Source organism: Danio aesculapii, chromosome 13 (genome assembly GCF_903798145.1).
Source record: "Danio aesculapii chromosome 13, fDanAes4.1, whole genome shotgun sequence".
Taxonomy (NCBI): Eukaryota; Metazoa; Chordata; class Actinopteri; order Cypriniformes; family Danionidae; genus Danio; species Danio aesculapii.
The window spans coordinates 46,789,849-46,809,771 of NC_079447.1; the positions used below are offsets into that span (position 1 = coordinate 46,789,849).

Consider the following 19,923-nt stretch of genomic DNA (forward strand, 5'->3'; position numbering starts at 1 on the left):
AAACTATTTGATTTTAAATAAGTGTGAATATTCATAATTCTTTTTGTCCCGCTTGGCAATTCAGCTGGAAAGCCTACAAAAAATTATAGTATGCTGTGCTCCATGTTAATTCAGCTCAATTGACCCTTCGCTAAGCCACACACAAAAACCGCCACACACCAACCGTGGCTACGCGCAGGAGCTCTGTCAAGCTTTCGAGTGAGGGGAAACAAGCCAAGTGCATATGGATTGTGCAAATCTAATACCTGGTTTTCTTCCCTTAAACATAGTTTTAATAACTCATTTCTAATAACTGATTTATTTTATCTTTGCCATGATGACAGCAAAAATATCTAGTAAAATATTATTTAAAGACACTTCTATACAGCTTAAAGTGACATTTAAAGGCTTAACTAGGTTTATTAGGTTAACTAGGCAGGTTAGGGTAATTAGGCAAGCTATTATATAACGATGATTTGTTCTGTAGACCAGTGTTTCCCAACCCTTTTCCTGGAGGCACACCAACAGTACATATTTTGGATGTCTCCCTTACCTGACTAATTAACTTCAGGTTATGGAGTCTCTTCTAATCTTCTGATGAGTTGATTCAGGTGTGTTTGATTAGGGAGAGGTTGAAAATGTGTACTGTTGGTGTGCCTTCAGGAACAGGGTTGGGAAACACTGCTGTAGACTATCGGGGGAAAAAAATAGCTTAAAGGGGCTAATAATTTTGACCCTAAAATGGAATTTAAAAATTTAAAACTGCTTTTATTCTAGCCTAAATAAAACAAATAAGACTTTCTCCGGACGAAAAAATATCAGACATACTGTTTCCATGCTTTGTTAAATTAATTTGGGAAATATTTAAAAAAGAAGAAAAAGACAAAAGGGGGCTAATAATTCTGACTTCAGCTGTACGTATATAACTAGGGTTTGCTTGTTTTGACATTATTTAAAGTATGTGCCTAATAAATAACTGAATTTTCATTTTAAATGGGCAAGTAAAAATCCAATGTTTATTACAAAAAAAATTGCATTTTGCTCTTTAAGAGTGTGAAATTTCATTCATAATGGTCTTAAGTCTTTAAGTCTTAAATTTGAAGTGATGAAACCTGCTGAAGGCCTAATTTCATTTCATTTCAAAATAACAGGTTACAGTGCATGCACTGAAGGAAAAGAAATCTTGCCTGAATCCACCAACATGGCAGTGTGTAATTATTGTGTTTTCTACAGGTTTTGTGTTTTATTGCGCTTAAAAAAATGTATGTAAATTTGTAGTTTTGTGCATATTCATGTTTTATGCTTTTGAATTGCATTATGGGACCTTGATCATGCTTCCAACCACTTTTAAGCTTGGAAAAGTGACTTTTATTGACATTTTTACTAGTTTAAACTGACTGTCTGGTTTGGTGTTGTATATTATGGTACAAAAGCCTGGTAATAAACTGCCAGTACATTTTCTGTTATTGTACAGACTGGTTACACTTTATTTTGATGGTCCGTTTGTTGAATTAAGGTTCTTTGCATCTACATGCCAACTAATTCTCATTAGATTATGTTAACTGTTGGGTTAGGGTAAGTTGACATGTACTTGCAAAGTTTCTCATAGTCAGTTAAATGTCTGTTTAGCAGCAGTATCAACAGATATTAAGCAGACAGTCTACTAATACTCAAATGGACCACCAAAATAAAGTGTTACCTACAGACTTATTTCTTAATATATTATTTCTTATATATTTTAGTATATTATATATATACTAAAATGGCAATGATTGGAATTTTCTACATCAAAAGTCAAAGCAGTGATTAAGGTTCCATAAGGCAAATCACAACCGTAAATAAATGGAAAACACTTGTGATTACCATGTCTTACAGTGTGTGTTTTAAATGAGACAGTGTGAATCCTAATTATGATTAGTTAAAACAAGGTAAACGTCAGTTCAGTGGTGCTGTGGGTAGCACATTCACCTCACAGCATGAAGGTCGCTGGTTCAAGCCTCAGCTCGGTCAGTTGGCATTTCTGTGTGGAGTTTGCATGTTCTCCCCGTGTCCGTGTGGGTTGCCTCTGGGTGCTCCAGTTTCCTCCACAAGTCCAAAGACGTGGTACAGGTGAATTGGGTAAGGTAAAATTGACCGTAGCGTATGTGTGTGAATGAGAGTGGTGTGGTGTTCTTGTGTGTGAAGAAGATGAATGAATAAACATTAACATGCAAAAACAAGGAAACTTTCTTCCTTGTATATTGATATTTGTTGGTGAATTTGATATTCAGAGCCTCTGTTAGTTGTGGGAACTGATGATTCTCTTTAATGCAGAAAATAAATTCAATTTCATGAACAGAGGCTTAAACTGCCTTGGAATCATATATCATAACAGAGATGAACCTATGAATCTTAACACTATCAATATATTATTAGTGTCCTTCCTTACTTGAGGATTTGTCTAAAATACAAAAACAAAATACAAGAGAAATCCGTTTTGAACTAGCAAGGACTTACCTCAGGTCGAGTTTGCAACTTTGCAAACACACTTAAAGGGTGAATTTCTGCCACCTGCTGGACTGGAGAGTGAAACGAACTGGATATTAGTGACACTGACATCCAATCCATTCAATAAACAAATAATTCTTCTATTAAATAATTTTTTTTCCTTTAATAATCTTCAAAATATAATAGTATATCTTCCACTGACTCTAGTACTCCACATTTGTTACACTTTCCTTATTGATGAACGCTGTCTGGTTGAGCCCTATAGCCACGCCCATTCTCATTTGTAATCAGTATAAAGCGAGATCAGCTGGAGGGTTTGGTGTATCTCTGAGGTGAGGAGTTTACTTTAAGAAATCGGGCGGGTCATACATTTTGGGAGATCAGTTTGGCTCGACAGCAGTTACTTTTGTGACTTTTTCTAGGTTTTAAAGGTTCTGAATCGGTTCCAACTTGTGGCTGTGGTTTCCAAGTACAATGGTAAGATAATTTATAGTCACTTTCACCATATTGTTAGTACTTTACTAAAGGCTTTTAAAAAATCTTCCATGTAAAGCTTGATTGTATGTGACTAATATGCTCTATAAATAAATGTAATTAACAGTTGTAGTAGTTTCTAGTTTACAGGTGTTATTAATTTAATAGACTTGCACTTTGGGATCAGTCTTTAACTTTTCAACATACGAAAGCAAAGCTAATTTTATTGTTTGTCATTTGGGTTTTAAATGTTGTTAAAGCTTATAAGAATGTTCCATAATGTAGACCTAAAACGCTTCTGGGCTAACCCCTATAAATGTGAAATAAGGAAAATGAAAGGGATTGTTCAGCCAGAAGTAAAAAAAAAATCTCACAATTTAAGGTTACAATCCTTTGAGTTTCTTTATTCAACTCTAAATAGATTTGAATTGAATGGTTGTAACCATTAACTATTGCAGAAAACCAGATTGTAACTGTTTAACCATTAACTATTGGAGGTTATCGTTTTCTGCTTTCTTCAAAATATCATGTTCAACAGGGATAAAAGTAAAACCGGTTTGTATTAAGTTAATAGTAATTTTCACTTTTGGGTAAACTCTCACTTTAAGCTAATGATCTCAAACTCCATTCCTACATGGCTGCAGCTCTGCATAGTTTAGCTTCAACCATCTCCAACTCGCACCTGCTTAATAGTCTTGAACACCTTTTATTAGTTGTTTGATTAGGATTGGAGCAAAACTGCAGAGCTGCAGCCCTCCAGGAATTGAGTTTGAGACCTGTGCTTTAAGGGTTTTACTTTAATGTTCCGTCTTAATGAGAATGGGATCAGTGCCCAGAAAATAAACTTTTTAAAAATTCAGCCAGAAGTAGGAAGAATCTAATTTTATATATATTTTTTACCTCAAGACACGATGAGATTGTTTATAGAACATGCTGCATTAGACACAAGACTCGCACATGAACATTTACTTAAAGAGAACCACCAATATGTCAGTATTGCAAAAGTAACCGAACTGTTAAACATGTACTTGTGGCATGCCCTATTTTTAATGTCATCAGACAATTTTTATCTGGACACTTTTTTTAAATGAAATATTTTTAAATGTGAATCCTTCTAAAATTGTACAGTTTATCAAAAGTAAACCTTTAAACTATTTTAGATTTTTATTATTATTAATGTATTTTACTCTGTATTTATTGCGGTTGGTGACTTGCTAATGCTCGGTGTATGTAGACTGTAAGGTTAGGGTTGCTGTATGTTGTATATGAAATTTCTTATTCAGGAAAACTACTTTTGGTTGAGCAGTGTCAGCTAGTGTTAAACGGTCTAGTAATACTATTTGGCTTGGTAGACCGTGTGTCAAAGGGAGTATATCAAAGCAATACCCAATTTATTTTTTCTTAAAGCACAGTTTCAGATTGAAGTGAGTGTACTATATGGATGCATACTGCCTACAATGCACACTGGCTACTAGATTAAGAAGGTTAAGGCAGTATTCCCTATGCAAAGTTAAGGTGTCACATGACATGCCTGCACTGAAAGTTATTGAAACACCGAATGCTGTTCAATTATTTTAGTGATTTTGTATAGATGCAATATATATTGCAGAAAAACAATTTTGCTAAGTCAGTATCTTCCAATATCGTGCAGCCCTGGTAGCTAATCTGGGAATTTGTGTACTCTGTCGTATACATATTTGGTACGAGTTGCGTGGTACTGTCATTTTTAAATCCAGCTTGTGTACTGATTTGAGTAATATTTAGAATACCCAGATTTATTATCCAGAATCTGCTATGCATCTGCTAGATGCCACAGAAAGGGTAAGATTAACATGTCATTTCAAACACTGCCACATTGTGATTTTTGATCAGTATGCTTGTGTTTTGGTCAAACCAGAGGGAGTGCATCTCTATACACATTGGTCAAGCAGGTATCCAGATGGGTAACTCCTGCTGGGAGCTGTATTGTTTGGAGCATGGTTTCCAGCCAGATGGAACCATCGTTGATAGTAGCCGCTCATTGGCTGACTCCAGTTTCGGCACTTTCTTCAGTGAAACTGGTGCAGGAAAATATGTTCCTCGAGCAGTCTTCATTGATCTGGAGCCAACTGTTGTCGGTACGCTCCATTCAGGCTTACTAATTCTTAAATGCAAAAAAAAAAGGTCTGCATTTCATTTCTCACTTTTGTTTGAAATTCAGATGAGATCCGTAATGGCCATTATCGACAGCTGTATCACCCTGAGCAGCTCATCAGTGGAAAGGAGGATGCTGCCAATAATTACGCTCGTGGCCACTATACCATCGGAAAGGAGATCGTAGACTCTGTGCTTGATCGCATGCGCAAAATGGTGAGTTTGCACAATTGAATAATGGTTCTTCATTAGTAACATTTAACTGCATAAACTTTATGTAGAGCAGGGGTGCCTAGTCCTGTTACTGCAGATCTACAGTCCTGCAGAGTTCAGCTGCAACCTTGATCTAATGCACCAGTCTTTAATTGGCAAGTGCTCCTTCAGATCCTACTTTGTTGGTTTTAGTTTTTGATCAGGGTTTGAGCTGAACTCTCCAGGAACAGGATTGGGCACCCTTTATGTACTGGAGTCAATAGTTTTAGGAAAATTTTTTGAAAAGCTTTGAACACCCATTCATGTCCCAGGACAAATCTGAAAACCTTTTTTTGGATCTTCAAATGTCGACTACTGTAAGGTTTCTAATGCACCATGTTCTTTTGGAATTGAAGAATTGGTCAAACCTGTTTTTAGACTGCAATTTTGGTAAGATTTAGCACAAACCCATCTAATGCATGTGAAATGTCTAGTCCAGACTTTCAAACTCCATAGGTAGTAGTTTGGAGAAACTCTGCTGGACACTGCCTCTCCAGGGGGGCAGAATCTGGCACCTCTGCATTAAGAATTGTTCAATAGAGCAGTGGTTCTCAAACTGTGGTACATGTACCACTAGAGGTATGCAGGCTTGCTTCTGGTGGTACACAGGAATCAAATGTCATGTACATGCTACATTTTCCAAATTTATCAAAAGTATATGAATGACAACGCTTGTATTTCCAAGGTCCAAGCAACATTTCCAGGTGTACTTAAATACTTTAAGTACAGGTTTATATATATATATATATATATATATATATATATATATATATATATATATATATATATATATATATATATATATATATATATATATATATATATATATATATATATATATATATATATATATATATATATATATATATATATATATATATATATATATATATATATATATATATATATATATATATATATATATATATATATATATATAAGCATTTTAATTTGAACATTGGCCATTTTATTTTTACATACAAGTACAGTATTAACTATTTATAATGTTAAAATTGCCTGACAATTAATTTAATGGGAATTAATCTGCCTCGTTTTTTGAACTGCTGTAGCTGCTTCATCATCGGGCATACTAAGATACTGTATTTTAATACTGCTTATTATGGTGGTACTTAAAGAGATGATGCTTTTCTGAGCTGGTACTTGATGGAAAAAGTTTGAGTACTTCTGCAATGGAGCATTTACTTAGTGGAAACCTTTTTAATTTAATAAATTATAGTAACCCTTTTTAGGGTCTCCTACAGGTTTGACTTATTTGAATGCCCCTGACCATTTTTTCCATCTGATTCCTCTCTAGGCCGACCAGTGTACTGGTCTGCAGGGGTTTCTGATCTTCCACAGTTTTGGTGGTGGAACAGGCTCTGGTTTCACATCTCTGCTGATGGAGCGACTGTCTGTCGATTATGGTAAAAAGTCAAAGTTGGAGTTCTCTGTGTATCCTGCCCCGCAGGTCAGCACCGCTGTGGTGGAGCCCTACAACTCCATTCTCACAACCCACACCACTCTTGAGCACTCTGACTGCTCTTTCATGGTAGATAATGAAGCCATCTTTGACATCTGCAAGCGAAATCTGGATATCGAGCGTCCTTCCTACACTAATCTGAACCGGCTTATTGCTCAGATTGTGTCCTCCATTACAGCATCGCTGCGCTTCGATGGGGCCCTAAATGTGGACCTCACAGAGTTCCAGACCAATCTGGTCCCTTACCCTCGCATTCACTTTCCTCTGGTCACCTACTCTCCAATCATATCAGCTGAGAAGGCGTACCACGAGCAACTCTCAGTACCAGAGATCACCAATGCCTGCTTTGAGCCAGCGAATCAGATGGTGAAATGTGACCCTCGCCGCGGGAAATACATGGCCTGTTGTTTGCTTTATCGTGGTGACGTAGTTCCTAAAGATGTCAATGCCGCCATAGCCAACATTAAGACACGCCGCTCCATCCAGTTCGTAGACTGGTGTCCCACTGGGTTTAAGGTTGGGATCAACTACCAGCCACCCACTGTTGTGCCCGGAGGAGATCTGGCCAAGGTGCAGAGGGCTGTCTGCATGTTGAGCAACACCACTGCCATTGCAGAAGCATGGGGCCGCTTGGACCACAAATTTGACCTGATGTACGCAAAGAGAGCTTTCGTGCACTGGTATGTGGGTGAAGGGATGGAGGAAGGAGAGTTCTCAGAGGCAAGAGAAGACATGGCTGCCTTGGAGAAGGACTATGAGGAGGTTGCAGCGGACTCCACTGAGGACTGTGGGGAGGATGAAGAGGAGTATTAAATTATTGCACTTGTATTTTGAATAAATTTATAAGCATAAGAAAATCTGTCTTTGGTTCTCATTTCCTGACCTGGTCTGCTGATGTTTAAAAGCAGTGTTGGTTTAATTTCATGTCTCAAATTTATTTATTTTTTTTCTTTGTCCTATGAAGTAACTAATAAAACCTAAACCAATTATGACTTTTTAGTATCTATCTTGGTTCTAGGATAAAGTAGTCTTTGTAGGTGCCATCTCTTGCACTGGTCTCTTTCCCAAATTGAAACCGAAACCCTTTGTCTGGTGGTAATCCTGGTGAGTCTTTGGGCGAAAGCTACAAGTAGTTGCTAGAATGTTGCAAGTTTTATTTTCGGAGCCTAACTTAGTCAGGAGCAGGATTTCTTCAGTAAAGTTTCTTCCGTCCCATTTTTAAAGCACAAGTGCTCTTTAAATTTCATGCATGCTGCAAAAAATGCTCGTCTTGCCAAATATTGCAAGTGGTGCTCACTGCAGTGCCACTTGGGCAGAGCTGAGCTCCACCTCTTCCTCCCTTCCACTTCTACGAGTGATGTCACTGGTGGTAGGGGTGGGAGTATGCATTAAAACAGCTGATAGGAGCTCAAGCTCCCCCTCGCTGGTGCTCAAGTGGCTCTGCAGTGCGGTGTCTTCAAGAATTGTGCAGAAGATACAAAAAATAAATTAAACCCAAATTGAGTTTATTGAATTTTGTATTTTATTTTTAACTTGAGTAAAATTAGCTGCGGCGTTAATTATTTATCCTGAATTCAGATCAGAACTGTTGGTGTTTAGAATGACCATCAAATTTCATAAACCGTTACACGTGACTAGGCAGTAATGTTTGGATCCGAACAAACCTATAACATTACTGAATGGGCTTTGAGGAGTTTAAAACTTCAAGCCGTTTAAAGAAAATCTTTTTTTTTATATATATATATAAATGTGACATTGGATACACCAGGATCTAAATTTTGCTGAAGACATTCCATCACCTCCAGTGTTTAATACTTCAGCTACTGAGTGCTTTTAAATCTAGAAACCTCTTTGAAGGAACAAAAGTCATCTGTCAGTGTTTTTATTGCAATGCAAATCCACTGATGACAAGCTGATAGACGCAGCTTTCAAATGCTCCAGTGTCTGTTTAAACTGGTGATCATTAGAGACAATCAGTTAAAACTGAGCATGTAAACAAAGTGGCCAATCAGCAGCGTTCCAAGTGCAAATGCTGTCTCATTTTTATATATTTTAGTACAGACTTGTAGTAGTTGGTACTTCTGACAACGAAACTGGCGCTGCAACCCAACATGTAATGCCAGTGTGAAGTCTCTGAGCTTGACAGAGTAATTCAGAAGCAGCTCTTTACATGGGACAAGAAAACTAAGTCCTATAAATTATTAGATCCTGTCACATCACCAAAAATGATGCTGCCCCATGTAAATTTTAAACCCGGAAGATAAAGATGTTAAAAATTAGCCAGTTATTCCCTACGATTACAGCTGGCAGGTGCTAACATCTCAACACACACAATTTACATCTGTTGAATCTCAGAAAATTTAGTCCAGGCATTCATGACCCTTCAGTCCCAAACAGTAACCCTTTCTTGACTTTGTGGTTTAATGAAAAAGAAAAAAGAAGCATGTGGAGCTGTGGTAAGAACATTGTGTGTGTGTTCTTTACCTGTCCAATCTGCTTAAGTTGTGACGTATCATTTCTGGGTCCCAGCCGCTACTCATTTGCATTGAGAATATATTCATTAATGACCTCTTATGTCTCTTATTTCTTGTAAAATCATGGTGTAAACTACAGTCTCTGGACTTGCAGAATTATAGATACATTATAATCACTTTGTAGCAATCTAATATTAGGCATGGATATAAATATTGCAATCATGATTTTGAAAAACATTATACAGTACACTGTGAATGTCTATTGGTACCATTTGTTGGACTCACAGTAAGTCATAAGCCATAGAAGAACAAAGGAGACTCAGGTGTTGTGCTTGTCCTGTTCAGTTGGTGGCGCTGATAAACCAAACAAAGTTACTCTGACCGTTTCATTTTCTCACAGTGTTCAATTTGGAAGGGCTCATGCGCTAATACCTTCAGAGGAGAGAAAAAAAAAAAAAAACGAACTTCCCAGCTCAAAGGATCATACCCTGGTGTCCAGATGTATGTTAAAAATCCCCTTCCTAAGGGCAGATTTGAGCACTTCAGTTTGAAAGAACACAAATATTGTGGCCATGATGGTTTTCACTCCTCAGTATTGAGGTAAAATTGGTTTTATTTTCGCACATTCTGATGTTCTCCTTAAAAATATAATTTCAGAAAATTCTGAAAAGGGAAACTATATTATCAGCCAATAACAATCAAAGAAGGCCTACAACATTGCGAACAGTCAGTAGCTGCGTACCATCCACCTATTTTTATGCACATGGAAATCTGGTTGATGGAAACACCAAAATGCACATAACTGAGTAGGAGAAACTTTTTATTCGATAAGAAAAGATGCACATAAACTGTGATGGAAACAGTTTTACCGAACAAATTCCAGGATGGGTTGGCTGTATGAGATCATATGTACATATAATTTTTAATCACCTATTTCTTAATGGTCTGTCTTTAAAAGTGAGGGGGACGTAAATTACCTGTAGTGTGTGGTTGCTGGACTCAAGATTCTCATAGAAATCAGTCAAGCTTGGTGAAGGAAAAATCATGTTACAAGAGATCTGCAGAGTGGATGGCAACATCAGCAGCCTGAGGTATTAAGACATTTGTGCTGCCCATTACATTACAAACCACAGGAGAGGGCAAATTCTTCAGGACAGCGCTCCATACTTCAGCCTCCACATCAAAGTTCCTGAAAGCAAAGAAGGTCAAGGTGCTCCAGGATTGGCCCGCCCAGTCACCAAACATAAACATTTTTGAGCATTCAAATCCCTAAATATGTTCATTTGGAGCTGTTTCATTGTAAATAAACAGTTAAATGGTGAGTAATATGTTTTATTATTATTTACAAAAGAATAAATAAATACACATTAGCAGCAAACACATTAGCAAACAGTTTATTAAAATTAATAGCTATTATAATAAAATAGAATCAAGCTATCAAATTCCATTAGTCGTTTCTTCACTGTATTACTTGCACATTCTGATTAAAGAGCAACAAATGAATCTCATTTATTTAGATTTTTTTTTCATTTGATTACATTAAATAACAGGTTTCACTTTAAAACTGCACACATCTAACGTTATAATGAAAGCATTCCATTGCTTTTCCTAAATTTGAATGCTTATTTAGGATGAAATTGGTTGTGTTAAAAAAAAAACTTCAAGATCGGCATCTTTAGATATTAATAATAATGTGTATATCGGTTCAAACATGCACCCAAAACCCAGACTTTTGCTCCAGCGAAACAGCGTCTATTTATCACTATGGAGCGCATTAGCTGACAGTTATGCACCGCTACATGACTGTTTGAGGATTGCGTATGAAGGGGAGACGGTATCTGTTGTAAAAAGGAAGGGAATCCTGCCGTTTAAATATTTCAAAGTGTTTTCATGCCTAAAAGCGAAAGCACAGAACAGACTCCCATTTAAGAGCAAGGGCGGCCCCTGGTGGTTCGGCGGTATGGGTTGCGTATAGGGAGACTTGGCTCTTTAAAGTTTATTTGCCACCCTTCAGAGAAAGACTGAAAATACGGGAGAATCCTGGAGGCACACCAACAGTACATATTTTGGATGTCTCCCTTTTCTGACCCATTAACTTCAGGTGTTGGAGTCTCTTCTGATGTTATAAGTTGATTCAGGTGTGTTTGATTAGGGAGAGGTTGAAAATGTGTACTGTTGGTGTACCTTCAGGAACAGGGTTGGGAAACACTGGTCTAAGCAAAATCAGTCCTTCCTGTCCGAATCGAATAATGAAAAATCAAGGCATGATCATATTTTATTTTGGTAAAATAAGCGTAATCTGGAGGCCTTTGCCTTTCATATAAACCAGTCCTGATACCAAATGATCAACTAGAAGTCAAGTTATTATTTGCTGTTCCTAAAACTTGGATAGGCGACAAGACTTTTGTCAGGTAGTGTATGCACTGAGCAGCATGCGATTTAAAGAAAGATCACTATTAATTTCTACACAATTAGAATTTTAAAAACTTCTATTTGAATATTTGTTTTAGAGTTTAAGGTGAGCTCGTCTTACCATATTTACCAAAATCCTTCTCTAAAATGTTGATTTAGAATGACATCCCGATCTCTGACATCATGGCTTTGTATGCATGAATTACAAGTGAATATTTCACTTGTGAATAAAGCCTCTGTAGAAGTTTACAGAAACAAAGCAAAGCACATACTGAATAAATAAAACCCCCTCTACAGACAATTTGAAGAAAAGCATTTATTTCGTGAGCTGAAGTACTGCAACTCCATTTTATAAGTCGAACAGAGAAAACATTTCAGAAGATGGACAGTATATGAATATATAGGTTTATCTCAATTCAAAACTGGACTTTGGGAGATATTTTATATCTCCATATTTATACATGTGAACATAAACATGTCCCAAAAAGAAAAGAATTAAAACTTTTTTTGTGTGTGTGGAAAAAAACGGAAAGCAATTAAGGTACGTTTTGCTTAGCAAGTAATGCGCAGAGCTACAATACTTTTAAATATTTATTGCCATTACATCTTAATGAGACAGGCTAAAGTAGTATCTTTTTTCTTTTCTTTTTTTTTTGAGTTTGAAGGACTGACACAACCAGCAGGTCACTGAAGCACCATCCTCATCACGGACTGCTGTCTGAGAGACTAATCGTGTTCATGCAGCCCTTAAACACGGACTCTTCTCCAAATCTCTGTAATATCTCCAAATCGAGATGCTTACAATCAGTTAAACGGTGATCCACCGACCTCCTGTCATATATGAAGGCATTCAAAGAAATTTAAAACAGAATAAAGGCAAGTACTTTTGGTATCCAAACTAAATAAACGATGCCAACACCTTTGACGGGATAAAACTAAATCTGCTTTCTTAATGTTTACACATCCCTTCTTTTTTCAACGTTTGACCCCCCAAAAAAGGTAATTTTGTTAATAACAAAACTATGAACAGTTTCCAAAAAAATATCACCTCTCATATATAACATCGACACTTAAGATCCTTCATTGAACTTGGTTAAGTATCCTCATCGGCCATTAACAAAGTTACAATTTCATAAGTTGAAGACCTAAAAATAAAGTGAAATACCACTTTTTGGTAACAACCAAATTTATGCTAGGGCTTAAAGTAGGTGCTAAGTGCAAAAGCGAACACCACATTACAGAAAAACATACTCCCATGCCAAACTGTCTGCGTTTTCTAACTTTTATGGGTGTGGTATTAGTAGTGTCTACTCGTAGATCAGTAGGCCTTCTGTAAGCGTTGTGTGTTACCCTCATTTAGTCAAACGGACCGAATCCTCTCTCTAAGTTGTTTTCAGATTCGTCGTCATCAGAAAAGAAGTCGTCATCGTCGATGTCTTCCTCGTCGTAATCCTCGTGCCATTCAGGAACGTATTCATCATCGTACTCATCATCCTCCTCTGCCTCGTCACCGGGGTCTTCACCTGCGTAGTTGTTGTTGTCAGAGTCTCCGGAATCTGAGCCTCCATCCGATTTGGACCTATGGTTAAAAAAAATAAAGAAATCAGGAATTGGTCTTGAAGAAGTGGCAGTCATGTTTAGGGATGGGTATAGTTAAGGTTTTAACAGTATTACTACTTTTATCGATACCACTTCACCATCGGTTCGGTACTTTAACGGTTCTCTTATCGGTACTTTCTGTAGTGTTGTTTTATTAAAAAAAAACAATTGAACAGAATTAACAACACAATTTTATTATTACATTTTTTATGTAAAACAAAGCAAAACCAATAATTGTAAAACAAAAAAATAAATAAAATTCCTGTAAAAGAATGTATAATAGAAGGAAAATGACTCAACATGTCAACATGTTTCAACATGTTTGCCTTTTCTGGCAGAAGTCGGGACTTTCTTGGTTTATTGTGCTCCCTACAAATGCCCCCTTTTAGTTGCAAAATGCAGTTAAATAAAAAAATATATATATTTTAAAAATAATTTCTTAAGAATAGTTTATTATTAGGCTATATCTGAAAATACAGTAATGTAAAAGCATTTATAATGTTTCAGATTTATATAGGCTACTGCAGAGAAAAAATACTGCTTTCATTGTAACTGAATATGTGTTTATTAAACTATTAATGTTATACTAATTTAGAAATACCTCATGTGATTGACTGCTAGCATAACGATGATGATGTACCTTTAGCTAGTCAATCGAAAACTTTTCATTTGTCATTCTGCAGTTAATGCACTTTTGAAAGATGCTTGGCCAGATTGCTTGTGTTTCCGCTTATACGAGAAAACAACTTGTTGTGTTTGTTGCAACGGCATTGTCGCGTTCAACTTTGGAAATGCAACCTGTTTGGTTCTCTCCGCCACTCCGCAAGCTTACGAGCTGTGTGTGCGTGCTCGTCTGTGTCACGAGAACTGTGAAGGCTTTTATATTTGATGCGCTCGCTGTTGTCCTATTGGGCGAACACACAAGCATTTCTCATGTCAGATTGCCAACTGTGCAGACGAATATCGCAAATTAGAAAAGGTTGGTCAGTTAAATTATGCTACTATAAGTAATGTTTATTCAGCAATAATTCTCCATTACTGATAGCAGAACTGTTAACGTCAGAGCTTATCGATACTTCGGTCTTTTATAATGTAGCACCGAAACCGATAAAGTACAGAGTTTCGGTACCCATCCCTAGTCATGTTTCTGTTTAAATGTATTGCGGCTCACTCTTTGTTGGCGTCAGTGTTGTTGGCCAAATTAGAGGCCTGCGCCGCTTCCGTATCTGGCCCAGTTTTGGACTGATATCCAACACGAAAGTCCTGTCAAATAAACAAATTTGATTAGAATTAAAATTAAATAGAAATAAAAATTAAAGCATTATGGATATGACATTTGCAGTAAACTCTCAATTCCAATAGAAAGTATAGATGATGAAAGCCTTTATTTGTCATATACACATTTACAAGTTGCGAAATTGGACCCCTCTGTCATACACAAACATCACACATTTCAAGGAAAGAGGTCCGACAAGACGTAGCTTTTAGAAAGAGGAAATAAGATACATTTGGGAAGAGGGAGGCGAAAAAAAAAAAACCCTCCCAGAATATCCTTGAAGTAGGGTATTGTGAGATCAGGGGGAAAAAGCCCCAGCAGCTAGCACATAAACACAAAGACATAACATCGCAACAGGGGATGTGGATATAGTCTGATAAAGGCGGCAGCCATCTGGTCCTGCAGCCAGGAGGCGCTGGTCACAGACCCACCTACCCACACCGCTGGGTGAAAGCACACAAAGGCGTGGGATGCAGGGGTAGGTAGTGATTGTCTAACTGTAGCTGTGTACGTGTACGTGTGTGTGTGTGTAAGCCTGTAGAGTCTCAACAGGTGTCCATGAAAAGGGAGCGAGGATCCAGAGCATTTCGTTATCTAGTTCTCCGGGGGAAGTTGTTTGTCTCCAGCCGAGTCCATCTGGCAGGAGAGTCACAGGGAATCCAAAAGAGAAGAAAAGTTTTCCAAATTAGGGTTAATATCTGCCAATTTCATAGATAACTAATGTCTGTCACTGTTCTCCAGGTCTGTCCAAATCACGCTGCAAAACCGATAGTTTCACCCCGATATTTTCCAATTTGTGGTCTATAACCACTGTCGGATTTGTAACAACTCTGCTCACCACCGTTTCAATCCAGCCGGCCAGCTTGGGGTATCGACAATTGCTGAAAGCGATCAGTGCGGCTGACTGACCGCTTTCATCAATTTTCGATACCTCAGGGCTCCGCCTAAGCCCATCACCAGAAACCCTGTTATCAAAGTTCCAAATAGATAGATATCGTCAACATCCTCCAGGGACAGAGAAGCCAGGCACACAACGAGCCACTTCTCCTACCTGTCCATCATGTATCCAGCTGCAAACGTTCCCGCAGGACAGTTGGGTTCCCCTGAAGCCAGACTTCTCTTCAAGATGGTGGTGTCAATTGCGTTCAGAGACAGTATTGAAACATAAGTTAAAATTTTTCCAAAAAAACTAACCACAGAGTTATAAGATCAGAAAAATACCAATCTGTAACCATTTGTTTAGATTTTAAATGAGGAAAGTAAACATGCGTCAGTGTTTCCTCTAGGATTTTTTTCAGCTGTGGTGGCAGGTCTTTTACACAGATTACAAGTCGAGATCACATTCATGTAATAGGAGCATGCAAATCTCTTTGCTTGCGTGCCGATTTCCTCTGTTCGTGCACAAAACTTCTTGCACTCCCTCAAATTTACACTGCTCCAGTGCAGATTTTCTTGTGCGCTCTCAAATAAACGCTGCTGAAATGCGATTTAGCGCGTTTATGTAGCGAGCGTGTCATTTATTAGATTTGCTATTTATGAATGTCTCCAATAGACCTACAGAGCGGCATCAATGCGTCCTGAAGTAAAGTGAATCGGCTATAAACTCCAGCAAGATGAAGTCATTGTATGCAGAACCATAGACCTTTATCTATAAATTATAATTAAGGAAACTGTGTTCATCTTAACTGAAAACTACGTCGTGTTAGCTGGTCTCATGCATCATGCAGCTATGTCAGTCAGCATGTAACCTTAAATGGTTAAACAAATAATGCACAGCACTACTACGATTACAGAAAATCACTCTGTTATAATGCACTGACATGTTAATACCTTTTGGTGTGATTATAACACACTATAAAAAACAGCAACAACTGAAGGTTTTGAATGAGAAGCTGTAATGTAGCCGTGGCGGTAATAAATTTTGGTGTGGCACCCCGCCATGTAAGAATAAATGCAGCAGAAACCATGCACGCTATGGATGTGACGAAAAAAGTATGGGAGTTTACAGTATACAACATACTTTGTACAAATTCGTTGATTTAAACTGTGCACAACCTAAAAGAAATAATGCTAATCATAAGGATAAGAGTTGTCTCTCTATAGGACAAAAATGATTGATTTTATTTGATTTGACAATTTTACATTTATGAGGAAAAAGCTTTGCCATGGATGTGACATCTCCATTATGGATGTGACAGATGTAAAATTAGCACTTGTGTAACTTTGGTAAATCAAACATAATTGTTTGAAAACAAATCCTTTAACAAGAACACATTTAACAAGATGATCCTGCCATACCCTAAAATAGGTCCACAAGAAACAAGCAAGAGCAGATTCACCTGAGTGGAGTGCTGAAGGATGGCAACAAGACGCTCCTGAATGCGTCGAATGAGCTCTAGGCCGGTGTTCAGGTGTTCGGGTTTGAGGAGTCGAACACAGGATGCCAGATCAGTGCACTGCAGCAGCGTCTCCTCTGAAAACAAAAGGTTCATCATTAGAACTTCAAAACACAACTGGATTAAAACAGGTTTAAGCAGCAAACTTGATCCCTACATGCTCTGCAAGCTTAATACCTAATTTGGAAAAGTTTACTTTTACATACACACACATTCTGGATTCATATAGTGTTGCACGTCTCCAAATACAAGTCCAAAGACTGTGAATATACATATGTTTATCCTAACCTTCTCAATTAAAGGGATAGTTCACCCAAAAAATGAAATTTACTGACTTTTTACTTATCCTCAGATGGCTTTTTTCTGTTGAACATAAAGGAAGATAGTTTCATGAAAGCTGGAACCATTGACTTCCATCATAGGCAAAACAAATACTATGGAAGTCAATGGTTACAGGTTTTCAACATTGCTCAAAATATCTTCCTTTGTGTTCAGTGGAAGAAAGAGAAAAACAGGCTTGGAACAAGTGAAAGGTGCGTAAATGATGATAAAATTAACACTTTCTACATCTGATCTCTGGTCATTCTTGCACTTTGCACTACACTGACAATGATTATTACATATTATTTTATATATTTTATATAAGTATGCACTGATGAAGAAATGCACAGTTTGAAATATTACTTACCGGATATAAAAGAGTTATTTTATTTAGAAGAGATGCTGCTTATTTTCTACTTTTAATATGAAAAACATTGAAAATATTTTATTTTGTTTCCAAAAGTTATTTCTTTTCACTTTTTTATAAGAAAAGGGACTGTTGGTTTTAGGCAACGTGTGTTTTAATTTCAGTTGTTCAGCGTTGATGTTCAGTAAATAATCACAGATAGTAGATAGGGTGCGTTTCTTTCAATTATTTTAAAATCAAGTAATGCACCCTTCATTCAGAGATTTCTCACTTGTAATATGTGAGCATATTTACTGTACAAAACTTGTCAGTGAACTATGAGGACAAAAAAATTTAATAATTAATATCAAAATAATCTTTCATTAATTGTAATAGAGTTAAAATGTTCAATTAATCAAGATTTTAATTTTAGGCTAAATCGCCCAGCCCTACATGGAAGCTATATGGACCCTATATGGTATGCGATTTCGCATGTAGCCACAATTTCTGATGTGCTCTACTACCAAATATTTCTCCCCATTTCTTGTCTACACAAAATATCTCCATCAATAGTCAAAAAACCAAAAGATTATTAGCCAGTGCGGCAGACACCAACCCAGCAGGATCTGCAGTGCGTTAGTATGAAGGTCCAGAGCTTCGGTTTGTTGCTCCATCACATCCATCTTCTCAGTGTCCTGGTTGTAATAGCTGTAAACACACGAGTACGCCAGCACCTGCGCGACAAATTACACCACATAAAAAGAGTATGAGAAACTGACTGGAAATATTGAAATAAAAACGATAATATAAAGGCATTGAAGATTCCCACCTTTCTAGCCTGGGCGAGGATCTTGCAGGCGTCTATCACAAACGTCAAAGACTTCATCTGTAAAGCTTCATTTATAGAAAACACCTTGTTCTCCAGATTGATTGCAAAGTCCTGCAGAAAACAATAAGTTGAGGCTTGCGTGCTGAGCTTGAATAGAACTGAAAAAGTTTGAGATGAGTGTGATGAAGGACTAACCTTGGCTTGGATATGAAACGTGCATCTCTCATTGTAGTCTTGAAACTTCTTCTCTTGCCTTGCAGCTTTACTGACCTGTGATTAAATAATCATTTATACAACTTTCAGGGCTCAAATGTTTACAATTAGAGCTGGATGATTGATTGAATAGGAAGTTCATATATATTTTGTCAGTAAAGTTCTAGGGCTGCATGATATTGGAAAAATATGACATTGCGATATTTTGTTTTGCCGTGATGTATATTGCGATATGAATTTAGTTTGACCAGATGATTTGAATAGCTCTATTTGGAAAGATTTCATTCATTTAGATTGACTTAACAAATCTCATTTGGTCTGTGGGATTTGATAGACTATAATCCAGACTCAACATTTGGGAATTATGGACTATGTGCACATTACAGATACTGAATATTGTGCAGCCGTAATGTCATTTTATTTAGCAGTAAGGAAACTATTTTTCTTCTTGCTTTAAATGCATCAAATCTACTTTGTTACAGCAGATTTTAGGTTGAAATGTTGTTTCTTCTAATAATTAATATACAGTAAATTATGTAATTATTTTGAAAACTATATAAAAAATACTTAAGGTGCTGATCTGTTAAACAGAATAAAAACGAAAGACTATAACCCCCATATTCTTTTGAGAATTTTGTAAAAAATATAACGTGATCATAAATATACTTACCATGGCCGAGCAGTTGTAATAATCTTTATGTGTTGGCTTCCATGGTTTCAAACATCTCCAACAAAATCCATGATTACATTTGGCACATGTCATGCTACACAGAGAGAAAGACAGATATACAATTAGAAAAATGTACTACTAAACAGTAGGGATGGGACAAAAATATCGATATGTCGATACATCGCGATATTTCTGGCTGTTACAATATCAATACTCGGGTGTCAAGTATCAATATTTATTTTAACGTACAAAAGATCTAAATAATTAATCAGCCTATGTCAGGGGTCACCAATCTCGGTCCTGGAGGGCCGGTGTCCCTGCAGGGTTTAGCTTCAACTTGCCTCAACACACCTGCCTGGGTGTTTCAAGTATACCTAGTAAGACCTTGATTAGCTTGTTCGGGTGTGTTTGATTAGGGTTGGAGCTAAAATATGCAGGACACCGGCCCTCCAGGAACAAGTTTGGTGATCCCTGGCCTATGTAATCAGCCCAATTCCTTTTAACTGGTTTAAACGACAAAATACACGTTCCTACACATATTTGACAATCAGAATATCAGATATAATCAATAATTGGTCAATA

General features: G+C 37.1%; 2 protein-coding genes across 4 annotated transcripts in view; one reads left to right on the forward strand and one right to left on the reverse strand.

Moving 5' to 3' along the window:
• Positions 1-1,918: 1,918 nt before the first annotated feature.
• On the forward strand, positions 1,919-7,690 carry tuba4l (tubulin, alpha 4 like). Its single transcript, XM_056470353.1, has 4 exons — positions 1,919-2,943; positions 4,838-5,057; positions 5,141-5,289; positions 6,641-7,690. The coding sequence occupies exons 1-4, from the start codon at positions 2,941-2,943 to the stop codon at positions 7,616-7,618; spliced, it is 1,350 nt and encodes a 449-aa protein (XP_056326328.1). The 5' UTR covers positions 1,919-2,940; the 3' UTR covers positions 7,619-7,690.
• Positions 7,691-11,992: 4,302 nt separating this feature from the next.
• LOC130239699 (cullin-9) overlaps positions 11,993-19,923 on the reverse strand; it is a 78,135-nt gene continuing 70,204 nt past the window's right edge. For all 3 annotated transcript variants that reach the window (XM_056471000.1, XM_056471001.1, XM_056470999.1), the window contains exons 36-42: positions 19,342-19,435; positions 18,654-18,728; positions 18,459-18,569; positions 18,246-18,363; positions 16,906-17,039; positions 14,462-14,553; positions 11,993-13,270 (exon numbers count right to left, since the gene is read on the reverse strand). In XM_056471000.1, coding sequence (XP_056326975.1) covers positions 13,048-13,270; positions 14,462-14,553; positions 16,906-17,039; positions 18,246-18,363; positions 18,459-18,569; positions 18,654-18,728; positions 19,342-19,435 — 847 coding nt within the window. In that variant the 3' untranslated portion in view covers positions 11,993-13,047. The remainder of the gene's footprint in view (positions 13,271-14,461; positions 14,554-16,905; positions 17,040-18,245; positions 18,364-18,458; positions 18,570-18,653; positions 18,729-19,341; positions 19,436-19,923) is intronic.